The sequence below is a fragment of the Nycticebus coucang genome, chromosome 6 (genome assembly GCF_027406575.1).
Source record: "Nycticebus coucang isolate mNycCou1 chromosome 6, mNycCou1.pri, whole genome shotgun sequence".
Classification (NCBI taxonomy): Eukaryota; Metazoa; Chordata; class Mammalia; order Primates; family Lorisidae; genus Nycticebus; species Nycticebus coucang.
The window spans coordinates 6,915,987-6,938,472 of record NC_069785.1 but is presented as its reverse complement, the minus strand read 5'-3'; the positions used below and the strand labels follow the sequence as shown (position 1 = coordinate 6,938,472).

General features: G+C 39.8%; 1 protein-coding gene and 1 non-coding gene across 3 annotated transcripts in view; one reads left to right on the top strand and one right to left on the bottom strand.

Moving 5' to 3' along the window:
• Positions 1-482: 482 nt before the first annotated feature.
• The window catches only part of L2HGDH (L-2-hydroxyglutarate dehydrogenase), a 32,631-nt gene continuing 10,627 nt past the window's right edge, over positions 483-22,486 (bottom strand). For both annotated transcript variants that reach the window (XM_053596081.1, XM_053596080.1), the window contains 6 exons: positions 18,994-19,156; positions 14,493-14,527; positions 10,837-11,004; positions 9,768-9,925; positions 7,332-7,463; positions 483-2,901 (listed from right to left, as the gene is read on the bottom strand). In XM_053596081.1, the coding sequence (XP_053452056.1) occupies positions 2,706-2,901; positions 7,332-7,463; positions 9,768-9,925; positions 10,837-11,004; positions 14,493-14,527; positions 18,994-19,156 (852 nt within the window). In that variant the 3' untranslated portion in view covers positions 483-2,705. The remainder of the gene's footprint in view (positions 2,902-7,331; positions 7,464-9,767; positions 9,926-10,836; positions 11,005-14,492; positions 14,528-18,993; positions 19,157-22,486) is intronic.
• Positions 9,094-9,154, top strand: LOC128589460 (U7 small nuclear RNA). Its single transcript, XR_008381030.1, has one exon. It is a non-coding gene; the product is annotated as a U7 small nuclear RNA (small nuclear RNA).

Below are 22,486 nucleotides of genomic sequence, written 5' to 3'. Positions count from 1 at the left end.
AGTGGAATTCTGCCAACAGTAAAGGCAACTCCCCAAACACTGCAAACTCTGAGAGCATCAAGGAAGAACTTCGATATGTATGGATGGATGATAAAAGGGTTAAGTTACATATCATGAAACACCAAAAATGTAAATGATCCACTTTTTACTCAAAATATGAACTACTCTACTTCATTGTTAGATTATGTACAAATACAGAAGTGGTTTCTGAGACAGCACCATGGCGTCACAGCTCACAGCAACCTCAAACTCAGGGGCTCAAGTGATCGTCCTGCCTCAGCCTCCCAAGTAGCTGGGAGTACAGGTGCCTGCCACAATGTCAGGCTTGTTTTTTCTATTTTTAGTAGAATTGGGGTCTTGCTCAGGCTGATCTTGAACTCCTGAGCGCAAGCAGTCCACCAGCCTCAGCCTCAGCCTCCCAGAGTGCTGGGACTACAGGTGTGAGCCACCGTGTGCTTTTTTCTAAGATTGGCCGTGATCTAAAGAAAACAGTTCATGTCTTACACACAGAAAATTTATTTGAGTAAAAATTTTTACAGAACTAAAAAATGTTCTCCATAACAAAACTCATTTTTAAAGAAATTAAAGAAATAACTTTAATATAACATTTTCTTCTCTCAAAAATACACAAAGCTTTTAAATATTGTATCACTATTAAACAACAAAATCTTATGGACATGTTTTATTAATACAATCTATGTATCAGAACTTGTTCAAAAATTTTTTCATTTGTATTTTGGGGGTGGTATAGCATAGACTTGAACAGAATGAGATTGCTTCAATTAGGATATTTTTGAAATTTCAAATTCTCACAGCTTAGTATGTATATAATATTACTGTTGAAATAGAGAATTACAATACTTTCCATCTCTTAGTAGTCATGTAATTGAACAGAAAAGTACTTTGTGCGCTGCATTTCTTGTAGGAATCAGCTGTATGAAGAACCCTCAGGCCTATTTCTTCTGATTTCTGAATGCTTTCGATACGCTCGCCCCAATTGTTTAATAACTGCCTACTCTATTAACCTAGGATGTGTACTTTGTGGACATGAGCTGATGATGGGTAGACTTTCAAATTAATGGATGAGGTAGCTCAATCAATGCAATCACCAACACTTGAAGGGAAAAGAAAGAAAACAAAAGTTTTTTCTGTCAAGCAAAAGGCACGTCCTTCTCACTCATCTATAACACAGCTTTGAAGAAATAATAGGAAAGAAAAAATGAAGAGCCGAAGATGGATCCTGTGAGAGCATGTGAGGGCGATGGATGAAAAGGCTTCACCTACACACAGCTCTGTGATCAAAATTCTCCAATCAGGTCATCGCAATTTCATTCACATTTCTATTTTTCAACTTTCTAAATTATAAGAATCAACTCAATAGATACCACATATATAATGTATAATATGCTCTATGGCACTGGAAACCAGTTCAAAATTTTTATGAATTGCATATAAATGTAAGGCACTTTCGCGGTTTACAAAAGTGAATGCCTCGAAGTTAGATATGTGTATCCATAAAAAAGTTTATAGGAACCCTGAAAAACCAAGGAGGTATGAATCATTAGTGATCTTGGCCAACATTCTGAGAACTCTAGTGTGACTAAAGAACAGAGATACAATAAATAGATAAATAACTTTCTAAAATTACAGAGTTCTATGATTCAGTGTCAGGATTATAAAACTGCTCTCGTAAAAACCTATGAGTTCTAAGTTCTTTCAGTTTCTCAACCACAGAAGACTAAAGAGAATGCAACAACCACTTATGGTAATCTGCTGTCTAGATTTAGTGCTGACACCACACAATCACAAAGAGACTGAGAACAACAGAGGTTTTCACTTTGTTTTACAAAGTCATTTCTTACAAATATTATAGCTAAGATAGAATCTTATTCAAACTACTTGAAAATGTGAAATTTCATGTATTTCCTTGAAATCAAGAATTTTTAATTTCCAGATACAAATATTGTTGCTCTACTGTGAGCTTTTCTATGAGTCTTCAAAATTTAAAGAATAAAACTTATACTGTATGTTCTTCTCTAGGAGAGACAAAAAGTTTAGATATTATAAAGCCAAAATGCTCATTTAAGGGCATAACCAATATTTTATGCAACCTTTCCCCAAATTCTAGATCATGGTTGGGGAGGACAGGTCATTAACAACATGAGGGAGGGAGTCAGGACAGATACGAGGCTGCATCTTGCCTCTTTATTCACAAAATCAAAGAGCATGGACTTTAATTTTTAAAAAATTATTACTACTCTATTACATCATTTTAACAATTCAGTGGCTATCTTTGACCTAAAAATGAGATTTTAAAAACTGCTTTGCTGTTTTTGTTTGTTTTTTGAGACAGTCTCACTCTTTTGCCCTGAGTAAAGTGCTGTTCATCATAACTCACAGCAACCTCAAACTCTTGGGCTCAAGCCATCCTCCTGCCTCAGCCACTGAGCAGATGGGACTACTGGTGCCCACCATAACGCCTAGCTAGTTTTTCTCTATTTTTAGTAGAGATAGAACCTCACTCTTGCTCAGGTTGGTCTTGAACTCCTGAGCTAAAGTGATCCACCTGCCAGAATGCTAGGATTACAGGTGTAAGCCACCTCACCCAGCCTAAAAACTGTTTATATTTTAAATTGAAGAATGCGATTAGTACATTCTTGTTGCTGAAATGGAGACTACCCGGTATAACTAGCTTCTCTCATTATTTACAATTCGAATCTCTGCTGTGCTTCATCTGCAATCATTTCAGAAATTGCGATGGAAGAAGTGGCAGCAGGAGAAGGTGCGTTTCTCACGTGAAGAACACGGTTTCCAACATCTCCAACTCCTCCATCAAATACAAAATCCTCTACCAGATTTCCAGCTCTGTCCAGAGCTTGGGCTCTTACTCCTGCCGGACCTCTGCAAAAGTAAGAGTTAGAGTCAACTGACTGGAAGACAGATGTCACTTTGCAAGTATTCTCAAAGCAAGTCTTTATTCTCCTAAGCTCACGATCAGGTGGAAACACAATAGGTTTGTGGATAACCAGACCGTCAGCTGTAGCCTGTCAAACCTTCTATCTTTAGGCTAACACTGCAACAAATGCTTATCAAATAAATACACTCCCTAGGTTTGAATACTACCTTCACTACACACCTGTAAGCTTTGGAACCCTGTGCCAAGTTACTTAGCATCTCTGTGACTTATTTGCCTTATAAGTAAAATAGGAGTAACAGTCTACTTACCCCCCATGGTTACATAAAGAATTAAATACATAAACACTTAGAATGGTTCTTGGCACATAGTAAGTATTAGTTACAATAATTACAGTAGAATCCCCATGGTCGACCACCTCCTCCTCAAGCTGACCTAATTTTCATAGACTGGACATGCACTACATGTACATCATTCCAAGAGGCCTAGCTGTCAATAAAAGATGGACTATGTTGAGCACCTCTGCATATTGACCAGTTTGCTACAGTCCCTTGGGTGGTCAACTTACAGAGGTTCCACTGTATTTGGTAGTGTGAGGATTACCAATTCTCTAGCGTAGTGGTTCTCCACCAAGGGAGATTTTGCCCCCAAGAGGACATTCAGCCATGTCTGGAGACATTTTTGGTGTCACAACTAGAACATGTAGATGCCAGAAATACTGTTAAAAAACCTGCAATGAACTGGACAGTCCCCCACAACAAACAATTATTTGGCTCAAAATGTCAATAGCACCAAGGCTGAGAAACTCTAATACAGACCATCTTAATCCATTTTTATGGGAGAAATATTTGGCTCTCACCTTTGCATTTCCCAATGACATAGTCTAGTTATCATTAGTTATGAAAACATCTTTTGTTTTTTTTTAAGACAGATTCTCACTATGTTGCCCTTGGTAGAGTGCCGTGGCATCACAGCTCACAGCAACCTCAAACTCCCAGGCTTAAGTGATTCTCTTGCCTCAGCCTCCCAATTAGCTGGGACTGTAGGCACCTGCCACAACGCCTGGCTATTTTTTTGTTGCAATTGTCGTTGTTTAGCTGGCCTGGGCCAGGTTCGAACCCACCAGCTCCAGTGTATATGGCTGGCACCCCACCCACTGAGCTACGGGCACCACCTGAAAACACCTTGCTTGAAAGTTTAGAATTCCCCAAAGAAGGTATTTTCCAAAATGAAGTGTGGGTAAAAGGGAGGAGACTGTGACCTCATCTTCTATATCCTAACAGTGCTAACAGATACAAACCACTGTTAGACTGACGTGCCAAAATAAATCACAGAATTAAAGGGGTGTAGAACTAAAATTAACAGCCTTAGAGACCATCAATTAACAGTGAAAAGTTAATATGCTAATATACACACTTTACAGATAACTTTACATTCCAATCATGTTCACCAACAAACTATTGCCCAAAATGCTCTGGCCTAGCAGAAAAGTCAAGCTAGATGCCCTTTCATGGTTAATGAAACTTATGGACACCATCGTGAGCAACATACCCCACTGAAAGCATTACTTCAATTACCTTTCACAATCTAGAACTGCTTGATATGCTTCTGCTGCAATATTAATGACAGGACATTTATGCTTTAATACACTGGTTACAAGGTGAGTGAGACAAGACAGGACTAAGGCTCCAAGCTGTGGACAAGTTGATTTTCTTGTTATTATTATTTAATATAACAAAGTATAGAAAATAATATACTGAGTACTCATATTCTTACCAAATAGTTTAAGAATTAAAGCATTACCCGTAAAACAGAAGCCCCTGCAGAACTCTTGGGATCCTGCTCCCTTCCCTCCCTAGAGATAACCACTGTCCTGAATGAGGTGTTTCTCACTCCCCTGCTTATTTTTATTTTCACATTACATGTACAATCCATAAACAATATTTGGTACTGGCTCAGTGCCCGTAGCACAATGGTCTCGGCGCCAGCCACATGCACTGAGGGTGGCAGGTTTGAACCTGGCTCTGGCCAGCTAAACAACAATGACAACTGCAACAAAAAAACAGCCAGGCATTATGGTGGGCACCTGTAGTTCCAGCTACTCGGGAGTCTGAGGCAAGAACATCTCTTAAGCCCAAGAGTTGGAGGTTGCTGTGAGCTGTGACACCACAGCGCTCTACCAAGGGCGACATAACGAGACTCTGTCTCAAAAAAAATTTTTTTGGTATCATTATGCTTGTTTTTAAACTTATATAAATGGCACCAAACATATTCCCCCCAAATAAAAACATCTTAAACTTCCCTTCTGTTATTGATAATTCCCTGCCTTTAACAGCTACAAGAATCAAGAAAAGGAACAAATGGAATTGCTGAACGTATTCAGGTTCTCTGTCTCTAAAGACAAACTCATCTGTGCTTAGGTGGAATTTGGCCCAAAATGCACCTGCCTACAGTGCTGTGCCCTTTCTGATACATGCCAGTGAAACTGGTAACTGAAAGTCACACCCTTAAACCCAGAGACTAACACCCACAAGTCCAAAGTCCAGTTATACCATATGAAATCCAATTGTCAGAAAGTTTTCCTCAGGCTTCTGTAAAAAGGTGGTGATTGAATACAGGCAATGAATTCACTGCACCTGTTTCTGCACAGAATTCACTATACCCACCTAGTGTTTTCCGAGGAATATTAATAGCATCAATAGAGACCAGATTTGACCGATCTATTTTCAGATGTACATCAAAGTCTACTAAAGTAGACCACTGAAAACATAAAAGCCTTTATTTATTTATAAGTGAATGAAGGGATATAACATCTAGATATTTTTATTCCTTCCATTTCAGGAATGAAGGAGATAACAGGAAAAACATTAGCTGGGTTTTAATAGTTCTTCTAAAGATTCAAAGAGGCTAGTCTCAGAATGATACATTAGAGTCAGAATTAAACCAGGACGCTCCCCTAAGGGAGACAGCTGACGTGATTACTGTTCTCCTCCCAGACACGGTCAAGCCTGCTGACATCTTACACCAGGCTAGTCGAGCAGCTGTTACAGAGAAGGCAGACATTTAGTGCTCTGAGGACTCACAGGGGGATGGATCGTAAATGCAGAGTGAGTACCTCAAAGTACACTACTGATTAATCTTAACAAATGGCTTGTTAATGGAAAAGGTGAACACTAAAAATATTACCAAAGAGGAAAAAAAATAAGGCTTGGGTGGTATTTAGGATAATCTACAGATCAAGCCCAGAAAGTCTTCTATCGCTAAGGAAAAAGATGTAAGTTTACCCTTACATTGTTCCATACCCTGTAGCAAGGACTCAGGCCGATTACTACACACTGCTGCCCTCTTTCTGTCCTGCAACTAGAGTTCTGAGTGAAGCAGGGCCTGAGAAAAACCAAAAGGAGTAGAGAGGAAGCTAGGTAAGGTGCCAGGTCTAAGAGTGTATTTCTAAAATTTTAAGAATCAATCAAAACATAATGTTTTAATGTGTTTATTCCCTAATTAGTTAACACAGTGATCAACGATCTTACACAGAATTAAAGCCAAAATTGCCAGAGTAAATAACCAGGGACTTTTTTTTTTCTTTCAGATCAAGTCTTACTCTGCCCTGGGAAGAGTGCCGTGGTGTCACTGTAGCTCACAGCAACTTCAAACTCCTGGGCTCAAGCAATCCTCTTGCCTCAGTCTCCCAAGGAGCTGTTTTTCTATTTTTAGTAGACATGGGGTCTTGCTCTGTTCAGGCTGTTCTTGAACTCCTGAGCTTAAACAGTCCACCCACCTCAGCCTCCCTGAGTGTTGGGGTTATAGGCATGAGCCTCCATGCCCAGCCAAGGGACATTTTTTAAATTTTAGGAAAAAACGTTTTTATTATGAGTGACAGCTGGACACAAAAGCTAAAGTGGCATCACAAGAAAGCTGCAATGGCTATTTCAGTTTGGAGGTGTAAGGTGGTCTAGATAATTATGAATGAGCCAGCACCAAGGGCTATAAGCTAGCAATGCCCTTTTGGGGAGAAAGAGAGATTGACTCAAAATGTACTTAGTGGCTAGGCACAGTGGTTCATGCTTGTAATTTTAGCACTCTAGGGGGCCAAGGTGGGAGGACTGCGTGAGCTCAGGAGTTCAAAACCAGCCTGAGCAAGAGAGAGACCCCATCTCTACCAAAAACAGAAAAATGAGCTGGGCGTTGTGGTGGGCACCTATAGCCCCAGCTACTTTGGAGGCTGAGGCAAAAGGATCGCTTGAGTCCAGAACTTTGAAAGCCTGTAAGCTAGATGCCAGGGCACTCTACCCAGGGTGACAGAGTAAGACTCTGTCTCCAAAAAAAAAAAATGTACATAGTAATCACTGAATCAGACTTACCTCTCAAGTTTACCTAGGTGAGAACTGTATTTACAATTTTTATCACTTTTCCTTACCTAAGTATATCACTGACAGTAATTTCAGGGATGAACTTTTGAAGATACTTCACTGTTGCTCCAAGAAAACAGGCTTTATACATTTCATTCACTCCATACAAGAAATTCTGGGATGCCAGTTTAATCAGGCCACTGAAAACAGAGACAAAAATTCTATTAGAGGAAGGAATTCTTCATTACTTAGAACACCTTTATAACTTTGGAATGTTTTTTTGATGCCATCAGATAAATCGAGGCAAAATCATAAAAGTACAAATTAAAAGCAAATAAACTTCTGACCGTTATCAGAAGGAAACCATCACCAACTAAAGGTAAACACACCTTCCAAACTCAAATTTCCAAGGAGTGCTGGTTTCAGACTGGGATTCTATAAAGCCTGCCAACATCAAGGTTTTCTTTTCTTTAGTACTTGTTGGCTGGGGCTGGCGCCCTACCCCTTTGAGCCACAGGCACCTCTTTTTTTTTCTGAGACACAGTCTCACTTGGTCACCCTAGATAGAGTGCCATGGCATCATAGCTCGCAGCAACCTCAAACTCTTGGGCTCAAGAGATCCTTTTGCCTCAGCCTCCCAGTAGCTGGGCCTATAGGCACCTGCCACAATGCTGGGCTTTTTTGGAGGGGGCGGGGAGGGGCTGGTCTTGAATGCCAGCGCTCAGCCAATCCACCTGTGTGGGCTCCCCAGAGTGCTAGGATTATAGGCCCACAGCCAAGGTTTTCTAATGCAAATATTAGATGATTTCAACACACCTAAAAGGCATTAACAGACCTATTCTTTTTTTTAAGAGATGGGGTCCTCCACTGTCTCCCGGGCTGGAGTGTCGTGGACCAATAACAGCTCACTTCAGCCTCAACTTCTTGGGCCCAAGGAATCTTCCTGCTTTAGCCTGCCAAGTAGCTGGGACTATCGGCACACACACTCACATCTAGCTAATTTTTTCTTATTTTTCTAGAGTCAAGTCTTGCTATGTTGCGTCTCGAGTGATCTTCCCATCTCAGCCTCCAGAGTTGCTGGGTGCATTAACAGATATTTAAATCATGGTACTGAAACAATACTACCCTACTTTTCTTTAATCAGTCAAAGGTAAGATCTTTAGTTGTGAGTCTTAAGTGAGACTCTGTAGACCATATGTATGTAATTTTGCATGTACTCATATTGGGAAGTCCCATACCAAACTTTCTGTTTCAGAATCTGTGGAGGATGAAACCCAAGTATAGCTTAAAAAGCATTCTAATGATTTTGAAACCCTCTAATGATTAATGAAACCCTCTGAAGAGAAACATTGCTGAAAGGACCACACAAAACATATCATTTTTTGTTTTGTTTTGTTTTTTTTTTTTACAATAGTAAAGAATCTGCATTCTAGGTCAGCACAATCATCCTGTTAGTTTTTTACAAAAAAAAAAAAAAAAAAAATCAGTTATCAGTAATTTCTCCAGTGGCTTACAAAATTAATGGGTGACTGGTTTAAAATTATCAAAGCCGGGCGGCGCCTGTGGCTCAAGGAGTAGGGCGCCGGTCCCATATGCCGGAGGTGGTGGTTCAAACCCAGCCCCGGCCAAAAAAAAAAAAAAAATTATCAAAGCCATCTACTAATTTTGAGAGAATTTTTTCTTTTTTTCAAACTCAGGTACAATGTAGAATTTGGATTGCCAGATGTGTAAATGGGTCTTTTTAGCCAAAACATCACCCTGGCTCATCAGAATTCTCTTGAAGTAGTTAAAAGGTTATGCTTATTCCACATAGCACTTAATTTGGCTTAACGGTATTTCAGCTTTTTTAAAATTTGTCTAGTGGGTTTTCTGGTTTTCGTCAAAAATCAAAAATAAAGGTGGCACCTGTGGCTCAAAGGAGTAGGGCACTGGCCCCGGCGAAAAATTGAAATAAATAAATAAATAAAAACATTAAAAAAAAAAAATTTGGATTAATAAAAACTCAGTATGCCAATCACAAATATGAGGATTTACCCAATAAGTATCATATCAAGAAAAACAAAATTTCCCACATTAAAAACACATGCAAAACTGGGCCTGATGGTTCATGCCCGTAATCCTAGCACTTTGAGAGGCCAAAGTAGAGGTACTACTTGAGGCCAGGAGTTCAAGATCAGCCTGAACAAGAGCAAAATCTCTTCCCTACAAAAAATAAAAAAAATTAGTCATGCATGGTGGAAGGTGCCTATAATCTCAGCTACTCAGGAGGCTGAGGTAGGAGGACTGCTTGAGCCCAAGAGTTTGAGGCTGCAGTGAGCTATGATGATGCCACTATACTCTACCCTGGGTGACAGACGGAGAACCTATCTCAAAAAAACTAAAAATAAAAATAAAAAAATACATGTTTCAGGAGCTGAACTTTTTTGGTGGGGAGGGGAAGGACCAAAATTTAAATAAAAATGTAAGCACACAAGATCAAGTACTTAAAGAAATAAAGTTGTTACCTATTTATAATTATATCCATAACATCTCTGGCATTGAAGTCAAAGGGTCTGTAACCCTCCCGCTTAAAGGCAAGAACTGCATTAGGTCCCAGCCAAATGTTGCCATCCATTTTTGGAGTGAAGTGAACTCCTAGGAAAGGAAACCGGCTATCTGGGACCTACAGATTTAACAAAGCAAGGAACTATTAGCCCCATCTCACATTTCATTTCATTATAGATGCAAACATTTAATCGGTAATATAAAACACTTTCTTCCCATGTATTTAATTTGCACTGTGAACTGTACACAGATATACTTTTCTAGTAACATGTTTCTGCTTAGAAATGGCACACAAGAAACACTGATGCCGTAGACACCAACACACACTATCCTCTAAGTGGCAAATGGGGTTAGATGACCCACTAAAGATGAACTGTCCTACTTCAGGTTACTCTCTCTCTAACAAGAGACATCTGTGACTGGCGAGTAACCTGCCCTTAAAAAAACCCACGTATTTATACCATAGGTTTTGCAAAATGGTAATGTATGAGGTTGAAACAATGAAATTCATGTTTTAGAACAGTAAAAAACATTAAATAGCTGAATACTGACTATGTCCCTGGCTCAACCTAATTTGTCTATTTCGGGGGTAATTCCAGGCAGAAAAATGAACTCTTCATTTAAACATATTTTCTACTCCCTGAAACTAGAGTGGCCACATCCTTTTCTGCACCTATAGACAGTAATCTGAGAAAGAGAGTAGTGTATTTGGGACTCCATAGGGAAAGTTTTCCTGTGAGCGCTCCCTCCACTGGAGAGGAGGGAGAATCTGGGTAAGAAACCTTAGTATTTCACATGGTGCACACATGCATTCTGGAGATAAGTGCTTGTGGTCAATCCATTATAATAACTATGATACCAAGATAAAGATTTAGGGATTTAAATACAAGAGAAACAGGTGAAAGGCTTGCACAAACAGCCTTTCCAAATGTCTCTTACTTCTCACCCAGGTAAAAGTTTTTGTTTTCATTCCCCTTATACCCGTAACCAGCTCAAGAAGAGTGAAAAGGCAGATGCATCATTACCTACTGGATAAATATTTCCTTTTACAAGATAGCATTTTTCTGGCTTCAAGAGCAGGTAATCTCCCCGGAATGGTACAATCTGAGGATCAGGGCTGCAGCCACTCATCTCTGAAATCCGGTCTGAGTACAGTCCTGCACATGTCACCACATACTGACATCGAATTTCCTCTCCCTAGTGCAAAATAAAAGAACAATGACTTGTATAAAGTGCAAAGGAGCATACTAGGTCAAGAGGGGAAAAACAGATGATAGAAAAGAAAAAAACAAAGTACAGAAATGGACTTTTTTTCTTTTAAAGCAGCAGTTCTCAACCTGTGGGTCATGACCCACAGGAACTATATTAAAGGGCCAGCGACATTAGGAAGGTTGAAAACCACTGTTTTAAAGAGAAAGGGTTTCACTCTATCACCCAGTGATGAGATCAGGGCTCCTTGTGACCTGGAACTCTTGGGCTCAAGTGATCCTCCTGCCTTAGCCTCCCAAATAGCTGGAACTACAAGTGTATGCTATCATACCAGGTTAACTTTTTTTTTTGAGACAGGTCTTGCTATGTTGCCCAGGCTGGTTTCGAACTCCTCAGCTCAGGTGATCCTCCTGCCTCTGCCTCCCAAAGTGCTGAGATTAAAGGTGTGAGCCACCTCACCTGGCCAGAAATGGACTTTGTTCTAAAAGAGGAAATCCAACGCAGGTATTAGCAAAACCAATTTATCAGCATTTAGGCAGCAGCTAGAGACTTAAAGGATAGTGACATGCAGGCTGATGTCAGCTTAAATTTTATACTTTAGAGATAACACTGATTAAACTAGCAAGGATACTTAAAAGGCTATGCAGACACATACGCCCCCACCTATTTTATTAGGAAGTAGGAGGGAGCTTCTTAACAATTTGTTGCTTGAAGAAGCAAACTTTGTTTTGATGGCCTCCCCCAATTTGGCTTCTTCTGTATTTGCAGACAACTTCTGTTTTATCTAATTGCCCTATTACTCTTCATGTTTTATAGATATTAATCCTGCTCAATTCCAATTGTAATCTACCTACCAACAAATTTGTCCTTCCTGATCAATACCTACTTTGCAACTTCCATTTGTTCAATTCCTATTTATTGAGAGCACACGCTACAGTCAAAGCATGCTCTTGTTATCCAGATGGCTAATGTTAGGCGGCTGTGATTTCCCACAAATATTATTTTGTGATTATCATCTGCATGTGTTTTAGCTTCACCCTCCCAAGGTTAGCAAATTTGCCACCATATTTCCTAAATGACTTCATCTAACCCCATTTGCCACCACACTCTACTTCCCGTCTCTTTACAGAGTGAGCAGCCAGCAACGCCTTGTTCTTATGCTTGGATTTTCTTCCCAGCTTGAATTCTCATCTGTCTCAACATTTTCTTTCTTTCCAGCTGTCACTGATCCAGCCTTATTCTACTGAATTCTATTTTCTTTCTATATGCATTATATTTTTGCCCTTCTAGACAGTTAAGCCTCTTTTCAAGAGTTACACATGTCATGTTTTTAACAAAAATCAGATGAAACTTTTCCAAGGTGGAGTCAAATTATTAAGAGTTAGACTAAACCATGGACCTTTGAAACCAAGTACAATAACAAAAATGCCTTCTTCTAAACAGATTAATGTCTTTCCCATTTATCTGGAATTATATACCAGAAATACAAGAAATTTTTTTATATAAAATTACTAGTTCAGCAGTTCTTTTGTTTTTAGAACATAAAATGCAATTAGGCTTTATGATAATGTAAAGATTACAACAGAATTTGTAGAATGGTACCAACAAGAGAACCTAATAGTTCTCTTTAAAATACTCAAGTAGCCGGGCACGGTGGCTCATGCGTGTAATCCTAGCACTCTGGGAGACTGAGGTGGGTGGTTTGCTTGAGCTTAGGAGTTCAAGACCACTCTGAACAAAAACAAGACCCCATCTCCTACTAAAAAGGAGGACGTTTAGCAGCGTCCCTGGCCTCATCCACCAAATGCCAATAGTACCACCCCTCTCCTTCTTCCAGCTGTGACAGCCAAAAATGTCTCCAGATATCACCAAATGTTCTCTGGGAGCAAAATCACTTCCAGTTGAGAACAATTAATCTAGGATGTGTAAAGAGTAGTTTTCCTTATATCTGAGTATTTAAGTTACAGGACCTCAAAGGGAGAGTGTGACTAGCTAGAAAGAATGAACTTACCCCAAGATGAAGAAAGTAGACTATCTTTTTTAAAGAGAGTCAAGGGGACAATTAATGACAATTAAGGACACAGTGCGGGTGGGGGAAGGGGAGAGCTGAGAGAGAAAGGAGAAGGGGGGAAAAGAAGAGCAGAGAGAGGGAAGAAGGGAGGGGGTTGGGGCCTTGGTGCGTGCCACACCTTTTGGGGGCAAGTCACGATTGTAAGAGGGACTTTACCTAACAAATGCAATCAGTGCAACCTGGTTTCTTGTACCCTCAATGAATCTCCCACAATAAAAAAAAAAAGAGAGGTCAAAGGGAGATAGTTACATCTTGTTAAGTGAAGTATAATTTTACTGCTGTCTATTTGTAAGCTAAATGTGTTTATCAGGGGTGTAGGCAGATGTCACACTGACAAAGGGGTGGGTCTATGGGGCTTGTACTATGTCACTTCGGTTAAGCTGGGAGCTGTGCTTGACAGAATCCCCTTTTCTACATGGTTTCAACTTAAAGTTGAACAGAACAGGCACTGCTTCTTCGCAGGCAGCAGTGACGCAGCAGCCACTCTCTGAAGGGCATCCTAGTGCAGTGTTGTGACAGACAGACACCCACTGCCCAGTGAATTCCAGCTGCACATCTAGTGTTTCCCAGCTACTGACCCACGAACTCCCTTCTTCTCCCCAGATCCTTCCACAATTGTGTAAAGCCTAATTCCCATAATAAATCCTGAAGCACTCATTAACGACCCCACTCCCCCGCACAAACTCATCTGCAGGGGACACCCAGGGAATCTAATGCTTCTGTGCCACTTGACAGTTCTGCTCTAGGACCATAAGAAAATGAAGGAGAGTAGTCCATCGCCCTCTGCACAACCTGTGCAACCCCCATTGCCAAAGTCTTCTACTTAGTAAGGAGTAAGTTACCATAGATCATAGACAGATACACTACCTACCAGTTTTGCTTTAAGATTAAACACTCTAAGTGCTTATAATCCTATTCTTTGCCAGCACAACCACTTCATAAAGACATTTCCAAACTGAAACCCTTCTTAGAAAGAAAGCTGTTAAACTGCTCTAAAAGAATTTCTTTCAGAATTATTTTGACATTGTCTTTCTTTCTTTTTTTTTCTTTTTAGAGACGGAGTCTTATTTTGTCATCCTCAGTAGAGTGCCACAGTGTCACAGCTCACAGCAACCTCCAGCTCTTAGGCTTAGGCAATTCTCTTGCCTCAGCCTCTTGAGTAGCCGGTATTACAGGCACCTGCCACAGCGCCCGGCTATTTTTTGTTGCAGTTTGGCCGGGGCCGGGTTCAAACCCGCCACCTTGGTATATGGAGCCAACGCCCTACTCACTGAGCCACAGGCGCCTCCCTATTTTTACATTAAATTTCATTCAATGTCTTAAAATACAGCAACATGATTAATTCAATGTTTTAGGAAAGGGGAGGGAATGAAAGTAAACAACGGTTTTGCTGAAGAATCTTTACCTTTGTATTCTTTATAAGAATTGGATATTTCATTCCTGAAAAAAAAAAAAATTGGTAAAAGATCTATGTTTAGCAAAACAAGGCCAACACTATTTGAACTGTTGTACTAGTAACAAACTTAAATAGCTTCTTTTTCATACCATGACTGCACCTTACTTTTCATTCTGAAGCTTTTTACCGAGTAAAAAGATTAAACTAGTTCATAGCTGACAATATATAAAATGCTAGCATATTTCTAGCTTGTTTTATTTATATAGATTCATCTAATCTATGCTTATTAAACCATTCCCCTCCTCAGGACCAACATAGGCAGTCCCAATTTTTCCCTAAAGTATAATCCTGAAACGTTCTGTACAATGGATTATTGTTAAGTACTTATTTTCCCATAGGACTAAAAGCCATGATATGAGAAACTTGTGTTCAAGTGTGGTTACCTGATTCCTCACAGGTTAGAGGTTGTTTAGAGAAGTAAGAGTTATCATGACACAAAAACTTCTTATAATAAATTGCCCATTTATAAAATAAGTTCCCACTTAGATACACTGGCTCTCAAAGTCTTATAAAAACACATGAACAGCAAATGAAGACTACAGTCTACCTATAATAGAAATGTGATTCATTTATGCTACCTACCTGTGACAACCTCAATGATTTAAAAAATTTTTTATCTCAGAATTCAGAAGGATACGGAAAGAAAGGTTCAGACGACCAAGATACCCTTAAAAACTCATCATCATGAAAGAAAGAACAGAGCACTACTTTTCTTCTTCAAATTTCCCAAAAGCAAATAGAAGCCTACACATCTTCCATTCCATTAAAAAAAAAAAAAATTAATGTCTTCTAAACAAAACAAAGTGTAGTCCTGAATGGGGAAGGGAAGGTAGTTGAGCATGGCCAAGCCATTTTATTTTTTTATTTTTTTCAACATTTCTTTTTATTTATTTATTTTTATTAAACCATAGCTGTGTACATTAGTATGATCGTGGGGCACCATACACTTGGTTCATAGATCGTTTGACACATTTTCATCACATTAGTTAACACAGCTTTTGTAGCATTTTCTTAGTTATTTTGCTAAGACCTTTACATTCCACATTTACTAGGATTCACATATACCCTTGTAAAATGCACCACAGGCGTGATCCCATTAATTCCCCTCCTTCCCCCACCCTCCCCTCCCTTTCCCCTTTCTCCCTATTCTTAGGTTGTAACTGGGTTATAGCTTTCATGTGAAGGTCCTACATTAGTTTCATAATAAGGGTGAGTACATTGGGTACTTTTTCTTCCATTCTTGAGACACGTTACTAAGAAGAATATGTTCCAGCTCCATCCATGTAAACATGAAAGAGGTAAAGTCTCCATCTTTCTTTAAGGCTGCATAATATTCCATGGTGTACATATACCACAATTTATTAATCCATTCGTGGATCGATGGGCACTTGGGCTTTTTCCATGACTTAGCAATTATGAATAGGGCTGCAATAAATATTCTGATACAAATATCTTTGTTATGGTGTGATTTTTGGTCTTCTGGGTATATGCCCAGTAGGGGGATTACAGGATTGAATGGCAGATCTATTTTTAGATCTCTAAGTGTTCTCCATATCTCTTTCCAAAAGGAATGTATTAATTTGCATTCCCACCAGCAGTGCAAAAGTGTTCCCTTTTCTCCACATCCACGCCAACATCTCTGGTCTTGGGATTTTGTGATATAGGCTAGTCTCACTGGAGTTAGATGATATCTCAAAGTAGTTTTGATTTGCATTTCTCTGATGATTAAAGATGATGAGCATTTTTTCATATGTCTGAAGGCCGTGTGCCTGTCTTCTTCAGAGCAGTTTCTCTTCAAGTCCCTTGCCCAGCCTGTGATGGGATCCCTTGTTCTTTTCTTGCTAATGCGTTTGAGTTCTCTGTGGATTCTGGTTATTAAACCTTTGTCAGAGACATAACCTGCAAATATCTTCTCCCATTCTGAGGGCTGTTTGCTTGCTTTACTTACTGTGTTCTTGGCTGTGCAGAAGCTTTTTAGTTTGATCAAGTCCCAATAGTGTATTTTTGAAGCAGCTTCAATTGCCCGGGGGGTCCTTCTCATAAAAAACTCACCCAACCCAATTTCTTCAAGGGTTTTCCCTACACTCTCTTCTAGTATTTTTATAGTTTCATGTCTTAGGTTTAAATCTTTAATCCAGTGAGAGTCTATCTTGGTTAATGGTGAGAGGTGTGGGTCCAGTTTCAGTCTTCTACAGGTTGTCAGCCAGTTCACCCAGCACCATTTGTTAAATAGGGAATCTTTTCCCCACTGAATGTTTTTAATTGGCTTGTCAAAGATTAAATAACAGTAAGTAGCTGGATTCATCTCTTGGTTCTCTATTCTGTTCCAGACATTTACTTCTCTGTTTTTGTGCCAGTACCATGCTGTTTTGATCACTATCGATTTGTAATATAGTCTGAGGTCTGGTAGCGTGATTCCTCCTGCTTTGTTTTTATTTTTGAGTAATGTCTTGGCTATTCAAGGTTTTTTCTGATTCCATATAAAACGAAGTATGATTTTTTCAAGATCTTTAAAGTATGACAGTGGAGCTTTAATGCGGATTGCGTTGAAATTATATTTTGCTTTGGGTAGTATGGACATTTTAACAATGTTGATTCTTCCCAACCATGAGCATGGTACATTTTTCCATTTGTTAACATTCTCAGCTATCTCTTTTCTTAGAGTTTCATAGTTCTCTTTATAGAGATCTTTCACGTCCTTTGTTAGATAAACTCCCAAGTATTTCATCTTCTTTGGCACTACTGTGAATGGAATAGAGTCCTTAATTGTTTTTTCAACTTGACTATTGTTGGTATATATAAAGGCTACCGATTTATGAATGTTGATTTTGTAACCTGAGACACTGCTGTATTCCTTAGTCACTTCTAAGAGTTTTGTAGTAGAGTCCCTAGTATTTTCCAGATATACAATCATATCATCTGCGAAGAGAGAAAGTTTGATCTCTTCTGACCCTATGTGGATACCCTTGATCGCCTTTTCTTTCCTAATTGCAGTGGCTAAAACTTCCATTACAATATTAAAGAGCAATGGAGACAATGGGCAGCCTTGTCTGGTTCCAGATCTAAGTGGAAATGATTCCAATTTAACTCCATTCAATATGATATTGGCTGTGGGTTTGCTGTAGATGGCCTCTATCAGTTTAAGAAATGTCCCTTCTATACCAATTTTCTTTTTTTTTTTTTTGTAGAGACAGAGTCTCACTGTACCGCCCTTGGGTAGAGTGCCATGGCGTCACACGGCTCACAGCAACCTCTAACTCTTGGGATTACGCGATTCTCTTGCCTCAGCCTCCCGAGCAGCTGGGACTACAGGCACCCGCCACAACGCCCGGCTATTCTTGTTGCAGTTTGGCCGGAGCTGGGCTTGAACCTGCCACCCTTGGCATATGGGGCCGGCGCCCCACTCACTGAGCCACAGGTGCCACCCTATACCAATTTTCTTAAGTGTTCTGATCATGAATGGATGTTGGATGTTATCAAAAGCTTTTTCTGCATCGATTGAGAGAATCATATGGTCTTTGTTTTTTAAGGTTTATGTGCTGTATTACATTTATAGATTTACGTATATTGAACCAGCCTTGAGACCCTGGGATAAAACCGACTTGGTCATGATGTATGATTTGTTTGATATGTTGCTGGATTCTGTTTGTTAGAATCTTGTTGAATATTTTTGCATCTATATTCATTAGTGATATTGGTCTATAATTTTCTTTTCTTGTTGGGTCTTTTCCTGGTTTGGGCCAAGCCATTTTATGACCTTGGGCTTTTATTCTGAAACTTGGGTGTATATAAGAATTTCTAAAGGCTTATTCCAAGAGAATCTGATTCAGTAAGTCTGGGTGATGCTAAAATCTGCATTTTTTAACAAGCAATGCCAAGGGATTCTGACACTAACCCATAGGGTAGGGAATGTTTGGGGGCTAATTTTCTATAAACAGTCTTGCCAGATTTTAGCACCAGTCAGAAGTGTCTGATCAGTGCCTAGTTCTATTGCACAAGACCTTCCAAAGTCCTGATTCTCCCACACCCATCTCACCCTTGACCCTCTGTACCCACATCTCTACCCAGTCTAGACTAGCTCTCATAGCCCTCCCACCAGCCCTACCCCAGACAAAAAAAATACCAAGTTTTTTTAAAAAGTCAATTCAAGTACAGTCATCCCTCGGTATCCATGGAGGACTGGTTCCAGGAACTCCATGGATAGCCAAATCCACAGATGCTCCTATAAAATGGCATCATGTTTGCACATAACCTACACACATCTCTAGATTACTTATAATGTAAATGCTACATAAACAGCTGTTATATATTTTTTAAGTCTGAATTATCGTTACTTTTTATTGCCTTTTTTTGTTTTTTTACTGAGTATTTTCAATGCCCAGGAAATGTGCATATGGAACAGATGTGGAACCATGGACTGTATTCAACAGAAAAGACAAGGACGGCTTACCATTTTTACTTCTAGAAGGGCTTTCTTTAGCCATTTCAATTTCTTTTACTTCGAAATTGGTCAAGACAGAGCCACCTGCTTCTTGGAAATCCTGGGCAAATGACAAAGCCACCTGCCGATAGTCCACAATGCCAGTGTATGGACAATCGATAGCCATCAGACCCTGGGACAGAATTATGAAAAAATACACATTATATAAATACGTATCTAATAGATAAGTAAGGTAATTTCTATAATTAGAAAACAATTTTCTCCCTTAATTTTGTCAGGCTCTCCCTGCTCCTTCTGTTTATCCCTCAGCTTATCTGATTATCATCTGATTCACATCTGATTCTGAGTCACATTCTGTTTCATCAAATGTCGACATCAAAGTCGTATGTCGTGCACATTCATTGGGAATTCAGAGTTGTTCTAGCTGTTCACAGTGTTTGCAAAGCATTGTTTCAATGTGCTGCAGACCTTATATCAAGGCCACAAGTATGGAATGGAGATTTTAATGTGGTTAACGCAAACTTTCTCTTCGGGTTAATATGAGAAATTAATAGCTTGGTCTTTTTTGTTTCTATGTTTGTCCCTCAAGACACGTCCAAACTCTTTAGATGAATGATCCATAACCTATGCTTATTTTATTTTTTGGAATGAATACTAAAAATGCCATTGGCCTTCGCTAATTCTGAAGAAATGGATACACACTCTGCATACTGGCTATATTTTGGTGATTCTTGCCAATAGCACCATTTTCTGTCACCTTATTATATACACGAGTCTCCTGATCAATTTATCCTAAGAGGGTAGGCTGCTTCCCAGGATCACTAACATCCAGAAACTGAATGCTAATACTACTAATTTCACCAACAATCTGCAAACTTTGATGTTCTCCTGACAGTCTTGTTTCCAAAATATGAAAGCACCTACCAAGTATAGGAAATCTTTCCCTCTGTTTCGATATCCTTGATATATAAAGGGTATTGAATGCATACTTTAGATTAGACCTAGTCACTGCCTAATAATCCCTAAGTTCACAGTGTAGTAACTAAAACTCAGCTTCAACCTATGCAGAGTATTCTAGGTACTTTGAAACCTAACTTAGGATAATAATACCAAGAATTTGTTCCATAAAACCTTCCTTACCTAGCATAAAACTATGTGACAAGTATGACAGCAAGAGGGATAAAAACATGCTGTAAAGTGCTTTGTTCTGGATCGACAGTTTCTGGAATCCCAAGTATCCCAAATATCTTCCTTATTCATCTTTTACTCTTACTCAGCACAATGCCCGACCCATACAAGGCACTCAAATATTTAAGCAAAGAAATGAACTTTTAAGGACTGTGGTTTTTTGTTTTGTTTTGTTTGTACTTTTTTGAGACAGAGTTTCACCTTGGCGCCCTTGGTGGAGTGCCATGGAGTCAACAGCTCACATCACCCTCAAACTCTTGGGCTCAAGAGATCCTCTTGCATCAGCCTCCCACGGAGCTGGGACTACAGGTGCCAACCACAACGCCCAGCTATTTTTAGAGACAAGATCTCGCTCTTGCTCAAGCTGATCTCAAACTTGAGAGCTCAGGCAATCCATCAGCCTCAGCCTCCAGAGTACTAGGATTACAGACATGAGTCACTGTGCCCGGAGGGCTGTTTTTAAACATACGCTCTTTCTCCCAGAAACTCCAGATCTTCTCTAAAGAGTTTCCCTTTTCTTTTTCTTTCCCGTCTTAGTATGTGTACTGGGGAAAGGCACAGAGGGTCACCATGGCTAAGCAACACCATTTCCAGGTCCAGGACTAGCTACAGGGCCAGGGCAGCCCAGTCTCTGTTAAGCAGGAGTCTGGTTATGCAGTGACCAGGTCAGCAGATCAGACAGAGCCTAAAAGCTGAAGCCATGGTAGGTCACGTGGTTAAAAAAAATAACCAGGTAAACAGGACACGGAAAGCTGGGAGAACTCAGTCATGACACAGAGAAACAGATGAACATGTGGCTGGAACTGTGTTAAAGAAAAGACAGAAGGATCGGCAGAGCCCAGGTCAGAGGGAGCAGTCAGGAGCTGTCAAGCGTTATCTCATGCCTGTAATCCCAGCACTCTGGGAGGCCAAGACAAGCAGATTACCTGAGCTCAGGAGTTTGATACCAGCCTCAGCAAAAGAGAGACCCATCTCTAAAACTAGCTGGACATTGTTCTGGCCACCTATAGTCCCAGCTACTTGGGAGGCTAAGGCAAGAGAATTGCTTGAGCTCAGGAGTTTGAGGTTGCTGTGAGCTATGATACCACAGCGCTCTACCCAGGGCAACAAAGTGAGACTCTGACTCCACAAAAAAAAAGTTATCTTCCAAAGTCAAAGTTTACAGAAGCAGTTTAAAGTTTTACAAGAGCCTCCCCCTAGTCATAGTTAGATTCTTCTTCTTCCTTTTTTCTTTTTTTTTGAGACAGAGTCTCACTTGGTCACCCTCGGTAGAGTGCTGTGGCATCTTAGCTCACAGCAACCTCAAATTCTTGGGTTCAGTGATCCTCTTGCCTCAGCCTCCCAAGTAGATGGGACTACAGGCACCCACCACAATGCCCAGTTTTTTTTCTTTTGTAGCTGTCATTGTTTGGCAGGCCCAGGGTGGATTCAAAACTGCCAGCTCTGGTGTATGTGGCTCGTGCCCTAGCCACTGAGCTACAGGTGCCGAGCCCAGCCAGGACAATTTTAAAGAACAAAACTGAAAGATTTACTCTATCAGATATATAGACCTACTGAAAGCTACTATAATTACGACATCTTGGGAGCAGCATAAGAAGAGACAATGAAAACAGAGAACAGAGTCCACATACAGACCCACCCATATACAGTCACCTGATATCACAAAGGCAATACTGCAGTGCAGTGGGGAAAATAGTGGCTCTTCTGATAAATGGTGTTGGGTCAACTGTATATCCATACGGGGGAAAAAGTGTACCTTAACCCCCTACTCATACCACATACAAAAATCAACTCCAAATGAGTTACAGATCTAAACAAGAAAGGTACAACAGTAAAACTTTTAGAAAAACAGAGCATCTTCCAGAACTTGAGATAGGCAAATATTTCTCAAAAAGAACACAAAAGGCACTAAGCATAAAAGAGAAACATGTGCATAAATTGATAATTATATTAAGATTAAGCACCTCTATTCATCTCAAGATGATATCAAGAAAGTTACCAAATGATAGAAGGTATTTTGTGATATATATAGTATATGTAAACACAAATAAGACTCATATCCAAGATTACATAATAAACTTCCAAAATTAATAAGAATTGATAATTATAAGAAAGCAACCCCAACAGAAAAATGGGGAAAAGACTACAAATAGGTACTTCACAAAAGAAAATATCCAAATGGCCAAAAAAAAAAAGAAAAAGAAAATATCCAAATGGCCAATAAAAATATAAAAGGTGGGCTCTGTGCCTGTAGCTCAGAAGCTAGGGCGCCGGCCACATACACAGGGGCTGGCGGGTTCGAACCCGGCCCAGG